The sequence below is a fragment of the Cottoperca gobio genome, chromosome 9 (assembly GCF_900634415.1).
Source record: "Cottoperca gobio chromosome 9, fCotGob3.1, whole genome shotgun sequence".
Classification (NCBI taxonomy): Eukaryota; Metazoa; Chordata; class Actinopteri; order Perciformes; family Bovichtidae; genus Cottoperca; species Cottoperca gobio.
In genome coordinates this window covers 6903808-6923686 of record NC_041363.1, presented here as the reverse complement: position 1 = coordinate 6923686, position 19879 = coordinate 6903808, and the positions used below count along the sequence as shown (strand labels likewise).

At 41.6% G+C, this 19879-nt stretch overlaps 1 protein-coding gene across 4 annotated transcripts; it reads right to left on the bottom strand.

The window, feature by feature from the left end:
* Window positions 1-644: 644 nt before the first annotated feature.
* On the bottom strand, window positions 645-19191 carry sorbs3 (sorbin and SH3 domain containing 3). 4 transcript variants are annotated; one of them, XM_029440297.1, is made up of 21 exons: window positions 19046-19191; window positions 13748-13837; window positions 12814-13002; window positions 12542-12614; window positions 11904-12034; window positions 11615-11678; window positions 10684-10719; window positions 10498-10588; window positions 9157-9265; window positions 7798-7851; window positions 7531-7638; window positions 6866-6915; window positions 5361-5431; window positions 4733-4794; window positions 4569-4615; window positions 4236-4350; window positions 4025-4150; window positions 3569-3670; window positions 2891-2994; window positions 2664-2770; window positions 645-2089 (listed from the first exon to the last, which is right to left on the bottom strand). In XM_029440297.1, exons 2-21 carry the CDS (start codon window positions 13757-13759, stop codon window positions 2028-2030), a joined length of 1713 nt encoding a protein of 570 aa, XP_029296157.1. In that variant the 5' UTR covers window positions 13760-13837; window positions 19046-19191; the 3' UTR covers window positions 645-2027. The 4 variants fall into 4 exon arrangements, with proteins under 4 accessions (XP_029296157.1, XP_029296154.1, XP_029296155.1 ...); XM_029440294.1 differs by having other exon boundaries at window positions 3128-3670; window positions 19046-19188; XM_029440295.1 differs by having other exon boundaries at window positions 3128-3670; window positions 13748-13820; window positions 19046-19172.
* Between the last annotated feature and the right edge of the window lie 688 nt (window positions 19192-19879).

Here is a 19879-nt window from a genome sequence, read left to right as displayed (position 1 = left end):
GTTGTGTGTCTGTTACACGTGTATTTTGTGGAGAATATGAGTATGTGTGAGGTATGTTATACTATATGTTGATGAAACTGAGTTCATTGTGAAATGTAATATCCCTAAAGCATCAGTATAAACAGTCTACACTCAGTGTCTAAAGTAATCCAATACATAAAGTCTACTTTTATGATGCCTATATTGTTTTGTTTTGTTTTGAACACTTTTAGAGGTATTCAATTATATGTTTTAGCACCGAGGTCATAGCTAGTGATGTTGTTGTTCTGGACTTTATATTATATTGACAGCTGTTTCTAATATTCTGCCCCCCTCAAGGATGTAAATAAGGAAGTACAACACTTATAAACACATTTCAATATAATGTAGTCCAGTACAACATCAACTTGAACTATGACCTCAATAATAAATATATCATTATATTTACATACTTCTGACAATATGACCAAAAATGGAACATTATGAGCTCCTTAGATATAGATGTTACACCAGTACCTAATAAAGGGTGTATATACATTTATTAAAAAAATATTTTAATGCAGGGAAGGATGTTTGTAACACTGTCAGACTAACCATTCAGCATCAATGTAGAATTAAAATATATGAAAAGCATTAAACATAACGAACACATGAACACAAGCTACTCTCAGTATCACTCTATAATGTTTAATTGCTTTAAAAGAAAATGCGTACCATACAAATCAGATACATTGTTTTATAAGCAAATATATATTATACTTTCAATTTAATAAAAAGGTTACAGTCTGTACAATCATCTCCTGTGACTATACTTAATATGATTCATTTTTTACAGTGAAATCATGTATATATCATAGAAAATTGCAAAAAATTACCCTATGAAAAGGATGTCTAATTAGGTTTAAGGTAACATTTGTCAAGAGTTGCACTGGTACAAACATAAGTGATTTTGGAAATACTGTCATTGTGATAATGTTAACGGTTTAAGCAGAGACAACATTATAAAAGCAGTAGTAGCAGAAATAAAGTGAGCTGCGATTGTTTAGAGGGGAATTTAAAAGAGAAATGTCATGAAAGGTTAGATTTGTCACATATTCAGTCAGATACTTACATAAAGATCATTTAACCATCGATGTGGAGGCATTGTCAAGATTTAACTTAGAGCTATTCAACATGGCTGACATCTTGTACGACTTACAGAGGTTTGACATTCAATTTCAGAGCAAAGATACTTCTCGTTCAGCACATAACATGATCTCTCTCTTTACTTTCACATTTGGCATTCCACTCTATGGCCTGGAAAAAAAACACCCAACTATTCTCAAAGTAATAACTTGCTTTAGAAACCAACACACACATTAATTATATTTGATCTGCTGCATAGCCTTGAAGGCTGTAAACTTCTCTTGACATGTCCGAGCACTTAACTGCTTTACTTTAAGCAGATATCTACAGATGTTCGTGTTGTTTCCTCAAACTTGCCCAGGGTTCAGAGATCTGAAAGAAAATCTGAGGAAGATATTTGAATGAAACATTAGTCCATTGAAATTCCTGAAAAATGTGCCATTCTAATTCATAAATGCTCAGCAGTGGTTTGTGATGGCACTGTGGTGACTGAATTCGGCATCACACTGTATCAGGACCTCGGAAGGAACAGTGCTGTTCACTAGGAAGGAATGCAAATTTCCTGCAGCTGCTAACAGCTGTGGAACAAAAAAGTCCATTCTTTGCATTTGAAATAGTATCATCAGCATTCATTCTTTCCTCTCAAGTGATGTGTGCAAAAAACACTCCCAAAGTCTCAGCAAAACACGCACACACACACATGCACTCATGCGGGGAGGTGAGGTGAGAAACCACTCATTGTCCCTGCCTTCACCGCACTTCTGGGAAACAGTATGAACATGCAGGTCTGACTAAGATTAGGAGTGTGGTGGGTGTAAGGGGATGAAGAAAAGCTGGGGTGATCTGTTGATGTGAGCTTGAGTGAGTGATTGGTCGGGCTCTTATAAGTCCAGGTGGATGTGGGTAAGCAGGAAGTGCGGAGGTCAAAAAGGTGCCACGTAATTCCCAGGAAAAGTCCCAAAAGCACGAGTCCGTTCTGACGTACCTACAGAGAACAGAGCACACGCTGCGGTCACACGACAGAAACAAATAAATGTACGCCTATATTACAATAGTGTACTGTAAGTTCATTGTGATAATAACATCTGCAAAGTTTCATGATGTCCACTAGAGGGGGTGCTGACACTTCAGAGCGTTTTTATTATTGGTCACAATGAAACAAAAAATTAATAATTATATGTTGTTGTTTTTTAAATACTGTAGCCTATTTCACTGATACCCCCACAAGCTGAGATGCAAAGATGCAGATGTTTCTCACAGGACACAAGGAATTATTTGATTTGAGCAAGAAAAATATGTGAATCATGGCCTTCAAAGTCATCTATTTTTGATACAACAGCTACACTTATCAGAGACTTTGTAGAGACTTGTTAGCCAGTCACTTCTCCTGTGTAAAAACACCAAACGAGGGAATATATTTTAACGTTCCAACCATAGGCATTGAAGCTGTTCTGCAGAATAGTGGCGCAAATACAGATACATACAGTAGATTAAGGGAGTAACATACAGTGAATATTACATTCTTTGTGATTTTTCAAATTAATCTCTTTATTCCTTACCTACAAACCAGCCATCATCACATTTCTCCATCACTTGTACAACGTCTCCTTCTCTGAGCTCCAACTCATCTGAATTCTGTGGTTTGTAGTTGTAAACAGCTTTATATCTAAAAATAGAGATCATTGGAAAAGCAGAAAAACAAATAGCCTGAGCCACAAGTTCACCAAAGCTGCAACACTTGGTCTGCACTGCAACAATGTGGACAAATAAAAATGTGAAGACATACGGGTGGCGTTGCACCGCTGTTGAATCAGGGTTGTTTGGCACTTGTGTTTGCGGCCGGGAGTTAACCTGTGGATTAGACCGAGCAGCCTGGTTTGGTATTGCACCCTGAAAGAAAAAGAAACCTCATGTCAGACATTATGAAATAAGCAATGATAAACAACATTCCTCTCAACACAAACAGTGACACTGCTGGTGTGGACATGCAGGGATTTTCTCAGGCAGTGCAGTGAGAGCAGACCTGTGAGGGGTCAGTGTATCTGGGAGTGTTGGCTGGGGAAGCTCCTGCTCTGTGTACAGACGCTGATGACTGTGTGGAAGGTGAAACAGCTCTAGCCACGGAGCTCTGGTTAGCTGAGTGTGTCCCAGCCCAGTGGTTGTTCAGGTTGTTGGGTGAAGCAGTTTTGGAGGGCCACCGATTGGAAGTTTCTTTGGATACGGGTGTCTGAGTGGGGGAGCGTGACTGTGAAGCTGGAATGCCAAAAGATACAGGTGAAGACTGTCTCAGTGCGGAGTTCTCAGGTTTGGGGCTGAGGGAAGTGGGAGTGAAAGGGGATAACGGTGACCGCGGGCAGGGTGAGTGGAGTGGACGCCCTGGACTTTGGGGTCCAGGGGAAGCGGGAGACAGGGGACCCTGTGAGAAGTCATCAGAGGAGAATCTGGTGCGGGGCATCTTGTTGACCTGGACATAACTGGCCGGGAAGATGCCGCTCCGGCTTGTCCCTGAGATCCTCCCTTCTAACCACTTTTCGTCAACACGCCTGGTTACATTGATCATCTCACCCTAAGGAAAAAACACAGAGAGTATAATATATAGAAACCTTGTTACTGCGACCCAGTACAACCACACTTGTTCACAGTTTTTGTGCAAACATATAACATATTAATTAGTGAGCCTTTGTAGGTGCTGGGAGGTGGATTTTGTGACAGAGGCAGGCCAGCCGTTTTCAGTCTTTATGCTAAGCTAAGCTAACCAGCCGCTGGTAGCTTCCAGTTTAGCATACAGGCATTGTGAGTGCTATTAATCTTCTCATCTAACTTGGAAAGAAACTGACTTGTACTATAAATTAATGTGTTCCAATATAAATGTGAGGAGGAAGCATCTTTCTCTCTGTTGCAGCATCACTGCAATACTCACTTTCCGGAAAGAAAGTTCGACAGGTAGGTCAGCGTTGAAGTTAAACAGAGCCACAGCTTCCCCGTAGTCCAACACCTGTAGAGTGGGAGACTTTATAGGTGTCGGCTTCTCAGTAGGAAGCAGAATCTATGGAGGATAAGAGGAAGAGTTTTAAGCTAGTAAGCAACAGTACAGATAGATAGCATTAACTGAGACACATGAAGAAAGTCACCTCCACATAAGATGTGGGGAAAATGCCAGCTCTTCCGTGATGTTCTCCTTCAAACCAGTTGGCATCTACCTGCCTGTGGATGTAAACAATGTCTCCTTTCTGCAGCATGAGCTCCCTGAAGAAAGGAGAATGAGACACACAAAAGCAAAATCCATTAGATTACAGAGTTCAAAGTTCATTGTTTCAAATGTGCATTGTGAAGACAATTTAGATTAAAAATTTGATCCAGAGCTTCAACTGTTACATTGCTAAAACACAATGTTGTCTTGTGTACAATATGTACAATATTCAAGAAAGGAAATATCTATTACGTCAGCGCACACTGTAACTCACTTGGGTGAATGAGCCTGGAAATTGAACTTGGCTCGTGCTGCTTTCATCTGGAAAAACAAACAAATGATGCAGTTATCAAATGAACAATTCAGAATGTACTCAGACCATAAAAACAAAATGCCACAGCTTTTATAATTCATTTAAGGTATATCATAGAAAGTTACCTTTTTCTCCTCTTTCTTAGATGGAAGCTCCATGGTTTCATTTGCAGGGGAAACACTTTCTACTGTGGAACAAAGTAAAGGCACATCGGTTTGAGTGGAGTCTAAAACCGGCACTCTTTTGTTCAACAAATGTTGTTTTTGGATGTGTTGATATGGAAAAGCAATCACAGCCTTAACAGCTACATAAGTTCAAAAAGGATCTTGGGAATGATTCAGGCTGGCTCCATCTGCGCTCATTTCCAGAAAAAAACAATTGAATAAAGCTAATCTTTAATCAGGTCTTCCGAGTTCCACTTCCTATTTCTGTGGGCTTCCTCCCCACCCATCTACAGCACCTTCTGGTTCTATAGGGAAAAAAAAACTGCAAATGCTTTTGCATGCTCACATCAGCCTCATCTGAAATGTGAAATACCACAGCAGAAGACAACAGAGGCGATGAAAGAGAATCATGGGACCTTTGAAATATATTAGATTACTAAAAGCCTACATCAAATATATGCCTGATTAAAGGAGCAGCCTGCACACTGGTGGGTTCAAGTGGGATCAAGGAAGGGGAAAAGCAGAACATGATCAACTTATGGACAAGACTGAGTGTGTGTTTCCAAACGTGAAGAAACTCCATGTTTACCATATGTGGGAGCAGGGGTCAGTGATGTCCCAACAGAGCGATGGACAGGCTGCTTTGCTGCTGATGAATCGCTGAAAAAGTGAAAGAAAATATAAGCTTTTTATGTTTATATCCCTGTCACAGTGTCTCCCAATCAGGGGGGAGGGTTTCTAATGACATCAAAGTACAGTTAAACACACACATACTGAAATACACACATCCTAATTCTACAGTGTGTGTGGTGTTTCTTGCAGATTTACTGAACAACACATGTGCTTGCAGCGGCTGTTTTGCGTACACTCGACAGAGATGAGACAAATAATTAGACAGCTGGAGGCCATGATGACACTGTGTGACTCATGTTGAACTGAAAATCTGATTTAGATAAAGTTTGGAGTGTAAATCATCTCTATAGCCCCGGAAACTGCATACATGATCCAGTCAGGAGGTTGTTACTAGGTTAAGGATTAAATCCATAACCCAAAGCTTCCTGCTTGGCTTCCTCTTAACTCATTTGCATATTTCCAGACAGTGTTTGGTTTTGTACTCCATTATTTGCAGCTGGACACCAATCGCTACACAACAAGCCCTTAGCAACAGGCTCTAAAAAAACAAAACTCTTCTTTATCCCACCAAACCACAAGAAAAGGTCAAAACCCATGAACTCAACTTCGCAAACAACAGTGAGAATCCTCCAGGAGAGCATTACGCACATGGCGAGATATGTGGAATGCTGCCTGCTGTTTGAAGAAACAAATACTGTACGTGAACTTGTTAAAGTTCAACAGCTTCCTAACAGAATCCAGCACAGAGAGTCACCTGATCAACTAACAGAAAAGGTACCCTGCAAAGTATTAATGGTCGTGCTGTCCAATCGCTGTGCTGGGTTTTCTTAAAACAGCGGGAAGCAATGGGCAGTTACTCCCACTTGATGAAGCAACGTCAAAGTGGATTAACAGGCTGGGTGTTGGGCTCAGAGGAAGTCTGATTGAGCCAGGCCTTTCACCTACATGTGCTTCTATAATACAATCCACACCATACAAAGGAACATCACTTTAAGACCTGCTAAATCATCTATAACTTTATTTACATTCAGTTATCATTAAAACAGCTTGCCATGTCTCAAGCGGTTTGACATATATCTCTAAGAACTCCACTTGTTGGTGAACAAATTGCATCGCTCTAACAGTCACATGAACAGAAAGCAGGAATGCAACAGCTTTGTAAAGAAATAATCAAAAGTTCAAACGTGCCAAGAAACACATACTATTCATATGCAGCACTGAAAGTCCTGAATCTACTTTAAACATTCGTATTGGTATGTGTAAGAAAAACACTTTGAACACTATAGTGTATTCCAGTGAAACTGAAAACTGTCAAGTGATACAACTAGGTACAAATTATAATACATATTTAGTCTTATAGTGGAACCTATTGTAGAAAAAGCCATCTAAAATGTCAGTTTAGATGCCATTATAACCTGCTGAATATCATTTGAAGTAACTATATTCCATGTTGTTACTTACTTGCTGTTTGCAGTCTTTGAATCAGTTACCGGCTCCCTGCCTCTGGCCTCCTGAAAGCAGAGTGAGAATTAAACACAGTTTGTTCCCTGCAGCCTACAGTATCCCACAGCTCGGAGGAAATCTCACAACAACTCAGACAAAGTAGAGGTGCTGACCACTCCCAAAGGAGCAAGAAATCCCCTGGGTCCTATCCTCCTCATCCTAAACACAGCACCATTCATGATCTGTCTGAGCTGCATGGGATTTCAGTCAAATCACAGCATATAAAGCAAATAAAAAACGTTTTTGGCAGGGTTGCATCCAACTCCCTAAAACAAGCATTGCAAAGGGAAGTTGTAAACAATATCATCAAAAAAATATGATTTAAAGGAAATATATTGCAAAAGTTCTTCATTTTTTTGGCAGCCAAATTTGCAGGAGGGTGATTAACACAGCAGATCAATCCAAGAGCAAGACAGGCAGGCGATTCCAGGGCTGCCATCCAGGTCACAGAGGAAAAACAGCATACACGGATAGCAAGCTAACAAGCAGGAAGGGTCTCGACTTGCAGTCTTCATTGAGAGTGGGAGAGGAAGCGTGAGGGTGGGTGAGGATTCTGCTAATTATGGTAGGGTGGGGAGGAGGGGGGTGCTTCAGCAGAGAGAGTCAGGAGGGGGGCTCAGTACCTCACCCCGGCCTCGACGCTGCTTCTTCTGGGAAAGTCTCCTCTCCAGGCCCTGTATCTCCGAGTCCAGCTCAGCCTCAAACCGACTCAGCTCAGAGACCAGGCTGGCCTGAGCCCGAGCAATGAGTTGGAATGGCAAAATTAAAATACTAATAACAGTGTGCTAAAAACAATTATGGAGCTAATGGTATCCCTTTAAAAAGACTTTTAAGATGAAGCTTCGATAGAGAATGAATGCAGAAATGTAAATACTGTCAAAGACGCTCACCTCAATCGAAGGGGGATTTGGTGTCTCAGGTTGTTTCTTCGGGGATACGTGAACCTAAGGACAGAAAAAGAAAGCGACAACATTGAACAGAAGTTTATTCTACTTCCATAAGATATATTTTGGAGGAACTGGATTGTTGTCTGATCAATGCAGAGGCTGGAACTTTCAGGGACGGATAGAGAAGCAAATGAAACTTTATCATTTACAAAAAAAGAGGTAAAAGGTAGGTATAAGAAAACACCCATGTATTTCTTTAACATTATAGAAAACTTGATTTCACTAGCCAGCCGATAACGCTTACACCCTGTCTTTACAAAGAGGAAAGGTGATTCTATCAAACATTACTTTAAAAGGCTCTGTTGGCGAGAACCACAGACCCCCTGCTCCATTCCAGGGTTTTTTGTGAAAACCTTGGCTGAATGTATCGCTGTTAACGCCAAGGCCTTCCCCTCAGCTGCGAGTCATCCTCACTACAATCACAGACTGTAATGTCAATGTGAAGTAGCTCAACACCTGATATGGTCGGAGCGCTGGTTTTCTAAACGCTGTCCAGGGGATAGAACATAGGCCGCTGTCATAAAGAGGAAATTAAATAAGTCTCCATGCTGTGAGCCATTATACACCACAAGAGGTTAACACCATAATACGGATCACAAGACACCTCAGCTCTCATGGGGGAGTGGAAACAAAGATTCCTTTTCTTTTACAAGCCCAGCTACAAGGCACAATATGCACCAGATCTGGGACATTGTTGCAAGAGCCATTCAAAAAAAATCCCTTAGAGACACCGCTGTGTAAGTCACCAAGGGTGTTTAAACACAGTGACATATACAAGCGGCTGCACACTCAATTACAAAAGCTCCTGGACAGTGCAGAACACATAAAACATAAAATTACAACACCAGAGTCAAAGTGTCATCCTCAAGAGCTTATAAATCAGTGGCTTTCAGCTCAATACCTGAGAGAAACACCAACATAAGCATTTAGATTGTGTCTTTTCTTGTCTGAAAAGCTAAATGAATGAACGTATGCATCCTCTGAATAAAAGGAGTCGTGAGCACATCTGGTGGTAAGCAGCAGGCACACTGTGAAATGACCACACTCACAAGTTACCTCGCGTGAGAAGATGAAATATGAGGATTTAGGCTAATCCTTAAAGAAAAGGTGCCCATCCTCAAACCTGTTCTTGATCTTCCACACTGGGAAAACAACGCAAGACTACACAAAGAATTCCAGTCATTAGAGCCAACGACAATGCTGGATGAATTAACAAACAAATTATCCAGAAACTTGTTTTTTCTTCTGCAAGGTTAATATCACAGCCTATTTTTAAACTATGACTGCGTGTGAGGTCGTTACCTGGCGTTGGCTTTCTGAGGTGCTGTTCTTTCCAGGCTCGAAGTCGAATATACTCCTCGGTTGAGCGTTCTGCTTTCCCGGGTCTGACAGCTTATCTACATCCTCGCTCCTGAAACATAACACCCCAACACACACACACACACACACACACACACACACACACACACACACACACACACACACACACACACACACCATGGACAGCAACTAAATCATGGTTCCATTGTGAGTGCCTGTAACAACAAATCCAAACTTGTCTATCCCACACGTTTTCCCTCCACTGCTCTTGGCCAGAGTTTGGATCGGTATTCACATAAGACGTCACCTGCAGTGTTTATCTGATGTAAGGAATACATTCTGTCTATTCTACTCCTAGTAGTTAAAAATCAATAGCACATAAACATCATTATACTGTTAAATCTCCTCTCTTGCGTAAGATGTAAAATGCTGTATTTCAGTAGGAGAATTTGCACATCTGATTTATTGTATCTTTATAACATGTGTGATGTATGTAAAGGCCACTTCTATCATACTTAGCTGTCTGGTCTAATCTTGTGTTTTTTCATATGCGATATTGTTATATTTGTTTGTTTAGTTTAACCCTTTCTGTAAGTTTTTATTTTATTCGTCTGAGGGTGGTACAGAGGTACAGTGGTAACCTTAGGGGAAAGCATAAAGTAGTAGTTTTATATTTTGAGAAATATGCTCATTAGCTTTCTTGCCGAGAGTTACATGAAAAGATGGATACCACTCTCATATCTGTGCGCTAAGTATGAAGCTAGCCAGGAGACGGCTAGCTTAGTTAAGCACTTGACTGGAAACAACCAACACCTCTAAAGCTCACAAGTTAACATCTTATATTTCATTTGTTTAGTCATTTCTTTCACTGTTAGGTTGTCAGAGGAATCGCCAAGAAGTTACTGCCCAAAGCCAGGCTAGCTGTTTCTACCCGTTTCCAGTCTTTGTGCTAAGCTAAGCTAACTCGCTGCTGGCTGTAACTGCATAGTTTAGAAATATTCAGAGTACAGAGATAAGAGTGGTATCGATCTTCTCGTCCATCTCTCTGCAAGAAAGCAAGTAATCATATTTCCCAAAATGTTGAACTATTCCTTTAAGTTTGTCTTTGTCTCTCCAGTGCATGCTGGGATATGCTATAGGCATATTCTCAACGCAGCTAACAGTTTCATAACACACACTTATAGCCCAGTTAAATCGTTCGCATTTATTTTGTGACGGTTGTCCTCGAAAATGTTTAAACGTCAGAAGTGGGTCTTCAAAAGGTTGAGGGCCCCTGCTATGAGCCAACCTGTGACCCTGAAGCAGTTACATCAAACCACTCACCAGTCTGGTAGAGCTCCATAAGGTGTTAGTCTGAAGAGATTCTTGTCTGCTTCATTACTTTCTTCTGTGTTGTTGGCAGAGAACTGGAGCCCTGCAGATCAGTGGATCAGTGCAGATCAGTCTTAAGTAAAAAGCGGTTATGTAACTGGACAGGATAACAATGTAGACTTTGGTGGATTCACTTACGTTCGGCTGACCACTCTGAATCCTCCAGCTCAGGTTCTGGTAAACAAGTACAGCAGAGAGACTGTTTGCACTTACACAGCAGTACTTATGTATTTTCAATGCTATTATAATTCCTTACAATATGGCTGGACTTGTCTTATAGTGAAACCTACCCACTGTGTAGTATTTTAAACACTTTACTTAAGTGAAAGTAGTACTTCCACAGCGTAAAAGTACTTTCAAGAGTTTCAAAAGTAAAGTAGGCTACTGACTATGCAGACTGGCCTCTTTTGACGTGTTATCAATATTACATGATTACATTTTTTTACTGATATATTAATGTTTAAGCAGCCTTTTAATGTTGTAGTTGGAGCCAATTTGAACTACTTTAGACACTGTTGGATGGTTTAAACTATAAAAAGCATCATATTCATATGTTTTGTACATGAAAAGTAACAAGTACAGTTATCATTTAAATGTTTTTGCACTGCCAAAGATCCTCAGTAGCACCTAGTGAGTTGTAGCAGAACTCCTCAGTGCTTTGTAATCCAACAGTGTTTAAGAACACAAATCACTTGAAGAGAGCTGAAAATATTCCTCCAAAACAAAACTGATCCAGAGCAATCCTTTAAAAACCACCTCAGTGCTGCATGCGATGTGGTGCCATTAACTACACAAATTATAGGGAATGTGACCTATTACGCAACACATAATAGAGACAAATGAACAGCTAGATTTAGGAGGGGCTGAGATAAGACACTGGATTATTGTCAGAGCTAAAAAAAAACAGAGATGACGTAAGACTTTTTGTGCTCTTTGATCATGTGTTATTTTGCCTTTTCAATAATCAGTTTGCTGGATCATCTCTCTGTAGTACCTGACACTGACAGAGAGGAATTCACTCTGGTGTTGTGTTTGGGGAAAAGAGGAGGAGGAGGAAGAGCGTCCTTACCCTCTGGCTTCTTGTGAATCTGTCTGAACATGCTCTTGTACCAGTCCCTGGGCTTGTTCACACTCTGATATAAGAACAGAGGGGAGGGTGCAGAAGGTAAACAAATCTAGCGAATCAGACTGAGAGAAACACAGCACTATTGAATGTAACAAGAACACTAACATGTCAAACCAACAAGAATGTAGGTTTTTAATGAGAATGTATGCAAACAAACAATAAAAAAGATAAATCAATAACATTTAAAGCTAGTGTTTGAATATCAAACAGTACATTTGTGTCTTTGTCTTACTGATCTGGAGGCAATGGGCATCCCAGTTTCATCCACTGGACCGATTCCTGAGAACTTGATAAGCCTCTCCTCCCTGGTGGGAGTCCAGCTGCGTGGTAGCGTGGCAGTGCCGCCATTGGACATTGGTCCACCTGAGTCACAGTCGCAACAAAAATATTTCAGTAATTATGTTGTAAAACTTACATTTACACTTGGTAGAGTGGGTGACCTATATAGTAGTTGCCGCTGCGGGCCGGGATTTTAATCCGACCTGTGGTCCTCTGCTGTATGTCATCCCCCCCTCTCTTCCCCTTTCCCAATCTTAAACTTTACTATCATTAAAGGCATAAAAGCCCAACAAATAATCTAAAACAAGAAAAATAAAACACTTAAATTGCGTTCAATACCTACACTTAAACTGAAACTTCTTTCTCGATTTGTATTTCGACTTCCAGATCATCTATTTCGACTGTCTAAACTGCAACATTTCAGCAGCGAGCACACGTACATTTTCAAAGCTAGTATTTCCAACCTTACGTTCACATATCAAATCAAATAAATAAATAAATACAAATAAAATTCCCCTAAATCAATATTTATTTTCTGAAAACTTGTGTTGAGTTGTGAGATGTACAGATTCAAAAGAACACAACCATTACCTTGAATTTGTGAGGGGCCGTAGTAAGATCCAAAGCTGAGACTTGTTGGTCCATTTCCATTCACTTCTGAGCCCTTGAGAAGGGCAGAATTATATACATCATATCAGTGCAACGTAACTCACAACTGCAATGGTTTCCAAACATGTCCATGGCTGAATGTTTAGCCTGTGATGCATCATCTTTCCACAGGGAGGAGCACTTGTTCACTAAATTCCATGCACTCAACCTCAGCATTGTTATTAACACAGCCTCCAGGAAACTGTTGTGCATACCTTAAACTCTCCAAATGGCAACCCTGCTGAGCGAAACGGGCTCAGAGGAGGCGTGGGTAGTCCAGGGGAGATGATCACCTCATGGGTCAGCTCTGGAGAAGTTAGGATCTGCTGGCCTGAGGATCCTCCAGGCTCCCCGGAGAAGATAACCCGGCAGCCATTTGGTTCGCCGACCACCTCCGCACATTGCTGAAAATAGAGGAAATGAGAAATATGGATGAACCAAAACAATGTGTGAACTTTGCTCCTTATCATGTCTTCATGTTGGCCTGGGTAAACACTGCTCTCCAAGGGAAGTCATGTGAACTTGTTAGCGGCCCAGCTATTCTCCAGAGAATAACTGGCTTCAGTGGGGGAGCCGCTGATAAAAAGGCCCCTAATTTATTTAAAGCAGGACCAGTGGGAAGTGGTGTTCCACCCACTTCATCATCTCTCTAGCCACAACTGCAGAAAGGCCTCATTCAAGGTGCAGAGTGGGGGCACTGAAACAGGAGAGGACCATTATGAGCCCATTAACTCCCCATTCAGCAGGCATCCCTATTCTCCAGCCTGGGGGTGGAGCCGGGGCCAGAGGGGTTGGGAAGGGGCCGTCGATGTCAACCTCAATGTCCAGCAGGGCTAGCAGTGGTCTTGTGATCTCCATAGTGATCTTTTTACTCCCCCCTACCACGAAGGCCAGTCTAGCTCTTCTGTCGTAACGTTATGTGTTTGAATCAGGTGCTTTACTCCTCCCTGTGTAGCTGCCAGGGGTCATGGGAAAGCCCCTGTACCTCGTGGTAACGGTAGAACTGCTATCTGCATCAAAGGCATGTTGTGTGACACTCATGACTGGTTTTCCTGGATTTTGTGGGTTTAAATGTGTTTAATCAAGACAATGGCATTTGTAAAATGTGTTATAAAAGACAACATTTAGAATAATACAAAATGGCTTTACCTGAGACTGCATGTGATCTGTTATGGTCCTTGTGTGACAGATGTGAAAGTTTTGTGCCCAGCATCAAAAGTATCTGCAAAGACAAGCAAACTGCAAACACTTTATTATGAAATCACCCTTTTTTTTCATTTGAATCGAGATATTTTCCAGAGAAGTTGCAATCAGGAATATAAGCTATGTTGTGTTTTTGGGAACAAAGGACATTTAGGAGAGTTAACTGTTCTGTGACTTCTTTTATCAAATGTGCAGTCAGGTATAAAAGGCTTTCTCGCCGTGTGTGTCATATTACCACTTCATATTGTTACCCATTGTTATCAAATGCATTCAAGAAGTCTCCAAATAAATAATTAATTTATGAAGATTTAAACACAAAAATAAATCCCACAACTGTCACCAAATGTTCATGCAAATGTTGTTCAATCCTGACCAAGAAATATGGACATAACACCTTTTATTCCAACAGCTTAACAACTTAAAAAGAGACTTAAACAAGTGAGGAGAGTGCAGACATAAATACATAAATCTATCATGTAAATGAACTGTTCTGTTAGTGTGCAGATAAGAACTTTGTTGCTCAAAGGAGGAGCTGAATGAGAGTTGTAGAACTGTTACTTTTTCATTGCAAATATCCAATCAATGTCTCTTAAAAGAAAGATTGTATCTCTTACATGTTTATTCTGAATCTTGCTTTATGACCTTTTTAACCCGTTGAGTCATTAGTTGTGTGGGCTTCCACAAAGCCTCTCTGTCATACATCACATGTTGCATCCAGGCACACATGACAACTGTTCCATTATCCCATCGCGCCAGTATTTCAAAGAGGGAAAGTTAGCATCACCCACTTTCCCCTGTTACCCACCCAAAAAATAAGTGTGACTCACATGTCTGCTTCTCTGTTCCCATACAATGCCATAATAAGCTAGACTTGAGAAGCTGGATGGTGAAGAAGGTTGTCTACTGAGAGTGGAGCTCCAAATCAATTGCACCTCAGAAAAACAGATTAGGGCCTGCTGTTCTAACATCAAAGGCACGGGCAGAATGAGGGGGAGGCCGATTCCACTCCTGTATGCGGCAGGCACCTCTTGTCTACAGTGGCTAAATGGCCAATAATAACTTTGTATGCATAGAAACCACGGCCACCATACAGCCCTGCATCCCTGCAACCCTGGCCTCTGCAGAAACAAGGTTGTTAAGTGCTTCTATGTCTTTGTGCACTGAGGTCAGAACGTATCTTATCTTATCTCGGGGTGGAAAACATCAGAGATTGTAAGCAAACATTCGCGTTAATATAAGGATTCCTTTGCACACTATGGTTTTGTAGCTTGGCGAGAAAGCAACGATTGAATGTAGGCCAAGCTACTACAGGCTGAGAGCTGCCCAGCACAATTTGGACTAATGAGTTTTCCATGTGGCATTTATAACTGAGCATTAGAGTCTATAATCGTTGTGGTCAATTCCAAGAAAACTACATGCACTCTGTGTCTCTGTGAACACGGTTAGGAGACAGCACACAGAGCACATGCACTGATATAATCAATGCTCCAGTTTCTAGACAACAATGTCACTTTATCTGAGTCATCATCTCCCACTAAACTGCCTTACATAACGGGGAAATTATGGGAACCGGAGGATTGTGTCTGCAACAAAACTATTACTGCTCAGGCATGACAGATGACCTATCATCGCCCAAAGCAATCACAGCTGATTATCCTTCTAACAATAGGCAACAGTGCAAACAAGCCACATTTACAAATAATGGTTTAACTTAATCTCATTTACAATGTGTGCTACATGCTGGTCCTTGTTTACGCCGGATCTCCTTTCAGGAGGTTGCCATTCCCTTTAAAGGCCCCGTCACACTGATGAACAGAAAACCAGATGAGTAATTTCTTTGGCTTTTTTTTAAGCAGTATGTTTCCACACAGGCTTCTTTAATATGGAAATCCTAAAGGACTGTCAATGGAGCGACTTCTTTCCAGATAGCTGCCTTTTTCCATACCCATGCATTTTATAATGGGAGTGGTTACTTGAAAAATGTAAACAAGTATATTAACAAAATCCAGATTTAAAGAGACATTCCACCAAATATGTGCACTTCCATAAAGTTGGAGAACTCACAAGAGACAGGTTGAAAATGGTCAAAATTGAAGCAGCAGAGTCCAAGATGTCCTGATATTAGACTCCTACAGTTTGAATCCTTGACCTTTTGTTAAACATGTAAAGTTTCGAGAACAAGCCGAGATAACAAGAACAGCAATGGCACTGATGACATCATTAGGCTTTTTTCCTTTTACTTTGGAAAGCTCCCTACAGTGAAGGCAACACTGTGACATCTATTGCTGAAACATCTCATTATTTTCTCAAGGGAATTAAATGTTGTTCATACGTAAATAAATTAATGCACTTCAAATCTGCCTTATATATTATATTATTATATATTATGAACCATTTTTTGTTTTCCATAGAGTAGATTTACAAACACATTGAACTCCACTCATAGGCCAGAAATCTTTGATGCTTCATCGATGTCGCATCCTGATGAGTAAGCTCATGTCATAGCAGTGTTTCTGTGTCTCAGCGGTGCGTGCATTCCCCCTTCAAGAGCGGCAAACACGCTCCTACCTAATAAGGAAAAATCAGTGTTGATATCTAGCAAGAAAATCCCTGTCCAGAAGTCTGGCTCTCCCTGGGTTTGCTCTGAACGCCCAGTGCATTCTTATATAATTACTGAGACTCAACAACGGAGGTAGCTGTAAGCTTTCACATGGAGACAGGGTTTTGCAAGCTGGTGGCGTGTGAGAGTGTTGATGCTATCTTTGTGAAATGTATGAACTTTATAGCCCACGTATTAGCTAAACCCCTGCTAGGTGAGAGGTCCATTATCACCACAGGATTAGTTTTGGGATGGAAGAAAAAAGTGAGTCATAAAAGGTCCAGTTGAAGTTGAGATAATGTCCTGCATTTTATATTTCCAGCTCACTCAGGTGTATCTTCTACTAATGCTTTACATTTAGCCCATCACAGAGTAAATGAGGACATCCAAAATGAGAATCAGGGGATTAAGTATGGAAATCTCTGCCTCTGTCCCCCAGGAAACTCATCCGGTCTCAAAGCAGCAAAGGGCCAGATGTTAAACTGATCCGTGAAACAGAAGTCTAACAGCTCCATCCCCATGCTCAAATCAAACATTTGTGTTTTGTGGTATACTTAAAAAGGAAAGTTACATTCTTAAAGCACAAGGGGGGGGTTTTTCTTCTCCTTTTTGACCCATAAGGAGCAGATGAGGAACTATTATCTGAAGTTGCTGAGCAAGAGCAGAGCTAGTCAGCAGCTACAAGGTCAGTGAACTTCACCACACCCCTGTGATTCTGTGAAAGAGGTTTCCGTAGCCGGGAAATATCAACAAAATCGCTATGATAACACCATTGAAGAAAATAAATTGGCAAACTCTACAGTTTTCATTCAGTACAACAGCAATTGATAAGAAGTGAACTTGCTGTGAGGTCAGTGTTCCTCAACACTCTTTAGTCATCAAAAGTCCGTCTTCTTACACTTTCTTCCTCTCTGAGAAGCCCCTGACCTACAATGACCTCCTTCTCCTTTACATACAGAGCTTCTTGCATTGTTCTCACTAAGAACAAGGCTGTCAAGGTGACCACACATATCCTAATGAATAACTGTCACAGTGTTGACCCGGGAACCGCCGCGATCTGTTGCCGCACCATCAGGAAAGTAGTGATTTGCGGTCATAGAGAGAATCACGTTGTCCATATATCATCAGAATGTGTCAGTACTGAGCAGGGACAAAGTCCTGGGACTTAAATAAAAACAAATAAAACTGTCGCATCTCCATTCATCAGCACAAGTGTTGTTCTCTGCTTCCGTGTGCAGGCCGGTGAGGAGAAATGTCGAGTTAATCATTGACTCCATAAGGTGGGAACTAGTCTAAGTCCTACTCACACACACTGAAGGACACCGGCCAACTTAATATTTGCATAAGGTGGTCGTTTTGTGTGGGTGAGCACTGACCTGCATTGCATTTGAACTTAAACACTCTTTTTCTACAATCTTGAAGAAGTCTAAACAGATCCTGATCTTCTAATGAAGTGTGTGTTTCCTGGATATTAAATGAGAACAACACGACATACAGAAGGGTAAAGTCGTATCACCCGTCTGCACACACAAAGTTACATAACAGGGTCGTAAAACCCGATGAAATCTTGCCTTAAAAAGTGGTGAGAAGGTAATCACAAGCACATTTGCTGAATAAATAAAGTAGGTATTTATTTCTAAACACATTAAATGAGTCACTCTACAGTTATGGGAGAGACGTTAGAGGTCGTGTGAGGTGCTGCCCTACCAACGTAGCAGATGTGCGACCCATACAAGGTCCTGGAGACACAAGTTTATGATATGCAGTTATTGGGGGGATACACACATTTATCAGTAGGGAAGTATTTCACCTCCTTGTATGGTGCTCCTTCAGTCATGAGCAACAGGGGGAGTCACTATGTGTGCTTCTTGTCAATGGAAAGGCGATGTGTTCCCAGGAGGAGCTGCAGGGGCAATAAATCAAACCCTCTCTCAACCCAACACTGAGCTAAAGTTTATCAAACCTGTCCTTACAAAAAAACACACTTCAAATTATTCAGCATCATTCCATATTAGGGTGGATTTGTTCAAGTGAACCCGTGATACAATGTGTCCGACAAAGCATGAGTGAGTACACACCCAAATGACAGTAACTACAGAAAGATCTCACAAGTCCTCATGCCTGTCATTTTGCATCTTCAGAGCTGAGTGCAGCCTGTGGATATGAGGACTGGCAGCTGGACCCTGGGTAATATCACAAAGGGAATCAGAGCTGGCTGTGGAAATCTACCTGACAGTAAGGGGAGCCACCAGTGACGACTGGACGGTCCTGATTTTAGGCCATTAGGCTTGAAACTTGCAGCAGGATGGGAAACTAAATGATTTCCCTCAGAAGCTCAGGAGCTCTTCTGGCAGTGCTCCAGTTGTAACTCTCAGCAGCTCTTGCCTGCACTTGCACAGATTTCAACATCAAGCCTATACACATCACATGGGTCAACTTGTTTTCAGGTGCACTGCAAAAGCATCAAGACAATGTATTCATGGGCAGACTTGCACTAATCCTGTGGAGCAGCCCTGAGCAGTCAGACGGGTTACTCAACCTTTTTAAAAGCAGCCAACCAAAAGACAAGAGTCTCTACATTCTTAATGTTTAAGATCACTCCCCGTTATTTATATCTGGCCTCCCATGAGCGAGAGTGTACTCACCTTAAAAGTGGCACCAACAAGTGAACTCACACCTCTGTCCGTCTGTCTGAGTCTTGCACGTAAACCACGCTGTGGACCTTCCCTGCTCGTTCTCATGAGACTAGCCAGGACACACAATCTCTCTCTCTCTCTCTCTCTCTCTCTCTCTCTCTCTCTCTCTCTCACCCCCAGCCCTCGCTCTGCCTTCCTCCGCGGAGGACTTCCCGGTTGACAGGCATTGCCATAGCAACCCACTTTCGGCCCACGTTCAAAAGGCACCCTCTGCTCTTGGCTTGTCAGTGCGGGGGGCGCCTCCTTCAGTGAGGCAGCCCTATTGTTGTGATGATATTTCACAGCGCAGGGTTAACCAAAGGGGACTGCAAATAGTTCATCACCTCCACGGCCCAGACACTGCGCAATGACTCCATGACACCTCCTCCCAACTTTATCTCTCCCATGCCTCCCTTTGCTTTTGTGTGTGTGTGTTTTTTTAAGTGGGTGTGTGTGTGTGTGTGTGTGTGTGTGTGTGTGTGTGTGTGTGTGAGAGTGCAAAGGCAAGATCTCTGGCACGAAGAGAGAATAGGAGCTCTTTCTATTCCAGTAGCTCTGGAAGTGTTTTAGAGTCATTACTCCACACCACATAGTCCCATACTGACAGCACGAGACCTGCTGACTTTTCACACACAAATACACACACACACACACACACACACACACACACACACACACACACACACACACACACACAATACTGTTGGATGTCAAGGTTGAAGGAAGTATCCAGAGACTGAGAGATGTTCACATTATTCAAATGAAGAGATGCAGTACCGTATGTGCACAGATAAGACAGTCAGC